Below are 4,696 nucleotides of genomic sequence, written 5' to 3'. Positions count from 1 at the left end.
TATTAGTTAAAGACATATGTTACAACATACAAATAAACAAGTTTTCTGTTAGACATTGATACTCACTGATAGTAACGATAGTGTAGTAGTATCTGAAGTTCTCTGTGAGATACGCTCGAGTTCAACAACAGATACGAGCATAGCGTTTCCCTATCACAAGTTAAGCCATTAGGATGCTCAAAACTAGACATAAAACATTGAATTGAAATCTCTAATTTTAGTAAAGAAATAGTTACCACTCTATCAAGGATTGGAGCAGCCTCAATTTGGGACCCGTGCCGAGCAGCTATGTCGAAAGCTGTGTCTTCGTCGTCTGACGATTCTTGCTCGGCGTAGTCTGCAGTTGTCCACTGTCCCTTCAGCTTGCACCTAGTCACACCAGAATACCAAATCAAATACCTCCGGAAGTTGTAGTTGGTGTGCGCCTGGTCATTCTCATAGTTAAGATCCCCCTGCTGTTCTCATTCATCAATGTAATCACGATGGTGGGTCTCGAAGTCCGTGACCTTTTTCTGTCTCTGTCTGTCGAACCTGCAAAAGTTAGAACCATATATTAGCGACTAACTGATATTTCAATTATTAGTTAGAATAACAAGTGCATGTAGTAACTCACTTATGAAGTTGTATTGAAGTCGAGAATGGCTCCACCGGAAACTCCTGGCGCAATCCGAACTGTCGAGCAACTCTGTGGGGCAAGTGGTACTCAACAGCATAAAAACAGATGAGGGGACACCTCATGAGGTAGAGGTTCTCGTCTATTGAGCACATGCTGCTCAACTGTATGCTGGCGAAATATGGATCAAGATACGGTTGCCAAGTCACCTGCAAAAGTTTTAAAAAGCACATGTAAGCACACAGGTGTCATGCGATAAAAGTAGAAAGCACATGTCAAAAGATAAAAGGAGACAACTCACCATCGAAGGAGTAAGTGCGTCGAGCTCGTTTGAGTACTCCACGTAAGCACGCTGGTGTCGTGCGAATGGCTCCGCGACCTGGTCCCAGCGGTAAGCAGCCGTGGGCTTAAGCCGATGTCCGGCTACCACGAACCACTCACGAGGAGGAAACTCTCTGGGTCGCCCGACGGGTATGTGTGCCCACATCCACAGCTGTAGTAGGTAGACACATCCACCTAAGCTGGCGGTCCTCGACGAACGACGACAAGCCTCGCAAAGTTGCCTGTACAGGAAGGCCAACACTGCTGAAGCCCAGCTGTAACCTCCGGTCGTATCCCAGCCAGTCAGGCAGGGCAGAAACATCCATGACGCGATGTCGCCTGTCGCGTCTGGAAAAAGAACTGAACCAAAGAGATGGAGAATCCAAGCTCGACAATGGTATCCAACTGTCTGCTCATCTGCACCAGGTGGACACTGCCCAAAGGTCTGCCTAAGCCAGGTCAGTGGGACTCCGGTGTTGTGGCTACCTCGTAGCTCATCCGGAAGCAGTCTCCCAAGAAAGGCCTCCACCCTCTGCCTCCAACCGCCTGGTGATGCCTGACCGGTCACTGGACGACCCATAATGCTGAGACCAAGAATCTTCTGGCAATCTTCAAGCGTCACGGTCATCTCACCGCAGGGAAGGTGGAAAGTGTGAGTCTCTGGCCGCCACCTATTGGAAGACAAAAGAATACAAAATCATTAGTATGCAAAGTAGATTTGATAATTGTAAATATTAAACAACTAGAGAAGTCTTTACCTGTCGACCAGAGCCGTCAACGCCGCTGGGTTGAAAGTGGGCAGCCCACGGCGGACCTGGTAAGATAAGACGTCCAAGCCAGCCCTCTGTAGGAGAGGAGTGTACCTCTCATCGTACCTCATCTCCTCCAGAAACCGGTCGTGGGTCCGGACCCGCAGAACGGGCAACACCTAATCAAAACAATTTTCATTAGTCAAATATAGGTCGCATATATTAATTCGAAAATTTAATTTATGTACAAAATATTACCTCTCCCTCTGCGGTGAGACGGCCCCTGTGGTGCTCGTCGTAGTGAGGGTCCAGCAAGTGGAACTGCGCCATCCTGCAAATTAAGATATCAACATATTAGAATATAAGTTGTGTACAAAGTGTAACAAAAACATCGACATATTAGAATAAAATTTGTGTATAAAAAAATATATCACACCTGACTAAGTGTCCAAATGCATGTACGTGAGTTGTGGCCAAGTCTACCGCATTTTCCGCATTCATTCTGCTCTGGGTCCACGAGAAAGGGGGACACTCGTCCTCTCCTACTGCGACCGGAAACCTGATCCATAACCATGTTGCTCCGGCTCCTTTTCCTACTACCACGTTTGTCCCATCGATGCGTTGGATCAGCAATGTATACCGGACCGGTGTACGTTGGCCATTGTGACTCATCAAGAAATGGCTCAAAACGAGGGCTCCAGGTACGTACTAAGATCTCTACACTGAACTCAGAAGGTATTCTGCTCTCAAATGCAAAGTTACGATGACGTGCGGCCGCAACATAATGAGAACATGGAAAATGGTATTGTCTAGGTTTACCACATCCGCACCAAAATGCATCAAGTAACACGACATGTGTCCTCGAAGGTCGCACCTCACCGTCGGAAGTTATGTCGCCTAGTGTTGTTACCTCGTATTTACCCAGCTCCTCATCAAAGCATTGTACCTCATGTCTATGGGCACGTTCCTTTGCATTATTAAGGTGTGATGTTGGTTTAGGTGCCCATCTCTACCCTCGGGTCTGCATTGCCTTGGCCTGCGCGTGTCTATCATTAAACCAAGCCACCAGCCTATAAAAAGTGAATGTTACTATAGCATTGACTGGCATGCCCCGTATACCCTTGAGCACACTGTTAAATGACTCGGCCATGTTGCTAGTCTGAAACTCGAACCGCCAGCCACCTTCGTCGTAGGCCCTTGTCCATTTCTGCGGTTCCCTCAGCAATCCAGCAATCCAGTTCTTACCTTCAGCATTTGTTGCATCTTTTAGTTCCTTCAACTTATCCTCGAAAAACGAAACCTCCAACTGTCGACATACCTCCTCAAAAAGGGGGAAGTTAGCCTTGCTATGATCCTTTCGAAGAAGATTTTCTGCTAGATGTCGAGTGCACCATCTGTGGTGCATGGGTGCGTAGCCAGGAATCTGCTCTTGCACTGCATTAAGAATACCTTGGTGTCTGTCAGATATGACACCAACCTCGCGTCCAGGGCCTACGACATGGATGCGTACAAGCCGCAAGAACCAAGACCAACTATCTCTATTCTCCCTCTCCACCAAAGCAAATGCCAAAGGAACCAGTGCGTTGTCTGCGTCGCATGATATGGCAACCAACAATGTGCCCTTATACTTCCCAAGCAGAAAAGTTCCATCAATAGAGAGCACGGGACGACAATGCCTGAAGGCCTCTACGCACTGCGAGAAACACCAGAAAGCACGAAAAATATCTCTTTGTCGTTCCTCCATTCATTAGGTTTGGGGATGTACTCGTAATGCATGCCTGGGTTTTTTGCTTTCATTGCATTGAACAATGCTGGTAACTTCTCATAACCCTCCTCCCAATCCCCGTATATCATCTTCCATGCTCGCTGCTTTGCCCTCCATGCTTTCCCATATTTGATCCTGTAACCAAACAGCTCCGAAGTCATGGTCATATTTGACTTCACCTTCAAGTTTGGCTGACGCTTCAATATCCCCAATATCCTTTTCGCAATCAGGGTAGATGTCAACTGACGATGCTTAGAGCTCAGCTCTGTCTGGGCACAAGTGTGTGGACCTACAATTTTGGTGATCTTAAACTTTCCGGTGTCCTTCTGCCTTCGGGCACATACCCTCCAATTACATTCTGGCACCTCGCACACAACAGTGTAACGACGCTGTGCATACGAATGTCTCACCTTGAACGGCCTCTTCCGGTTCACAGAATATTCCTGTAGCCATCGTCTCAGTGTAGGCAGATCCTTGAAAAGTAAGCCAACCTTAATCTCAATGCTGTCGGCGTTATCCGGAGCCTCTAGCAGTTCATCGTCACGTCCTTCAGCATAAGCACGGGTGGAATGACTTAAACTGCTAAATTCATGTACTGCAGGGTCTCGCTCCGGACACAAACGTCTTATGAGTTCAATTTCTTGCTCGGTCATTTGTTGAACCGGACGGTCATCATCAGAATCTAAGGCTCGTGCAGCCTCATATGGCTCCTCCTCATCCTCAATCTGAACATCAACACTATTGGATGCCCTGCATATGTTGTCCATATTATATGACACAGGCACATCAAGATAAGCAGCATTATCGATATGTGGAGATCCTGCATCGGGTCGGAGCAAGAAAAACCACATTAAAAAGTCTAATCAAACGAAATAACGATGGATACGAACAATGTGTCGAAGACACTTACTAGGATGATCGTGAACTGGATCCTGGGTCAATGGGATCTCTTGGGGGGGTACCACCGCATTAGAAGCCCCACAAACGCCAGGAATAGGACGAGAAATCCCATACTCGTGCGGACCCGATTGAGCATCGGGCACAACAACGACTTCTTCATGAAGCTCTACCAAAGGAGCTTCAATACGAGATGCATTTGGCATTTGTGGAGATAACCCGACTGGACCTTCGCAATGACTAACAGGTAACTTTTGAACAACCACATCCAAACATGGTGGAACCATCGTCTTCACAATTCTTAAATATATCACCCAATCATCTTCTGAGGTAATGGAGATCAACCGTCGG

General features: G+C 47.1%; 1 protein-coding gene across 1 annotated transcript; it reads right to left on the bottom strand.

Moving 5' to 3' along the window:
* Positions 1-461: 461 nt before the first annotated feature.
* Positions 462-981, bottom strand: LOC103650844 (serine/threonine-protein phosphatase 7 long form homolog). The gene is made up of 3 exons (XM_008676433.2): positions 915-981; positions 614-822; positions 462-531 (listed from the first exon to the last, which is right to left on the bottom strand). The coding sequence occupies exons 1-3, from the start codon at positions 915-917 to the stop codon at positions 462-464; spliced, it is 282 nt and encodes a 93-aa protein (XP_008674655.1). The 5' UTR covers positions 918-981.
* Positions 982-4,696: the final 3,715 nt, after the last annotated feature.

The sequence above is a fragment of the Zea mays genome, chromosome 3 (assembly GCF_902167145.1).
Source record: "Zea mays cultivar B73 chromosome 3, Zm-B73-REFERENCE-NAM-5.0, whole genome shotgun sequence".
Taxonomy (NCBI): Eukaryota; Viridiplantae; Streptophyta; class Magnoliopsida; order Poales; family Poaceae; genus Zea; species Zea mays.
Note: the sequence above shows the minus strand (reverse complement) of the source record. Positions and strands in the feature narration are given on the sequence as shown.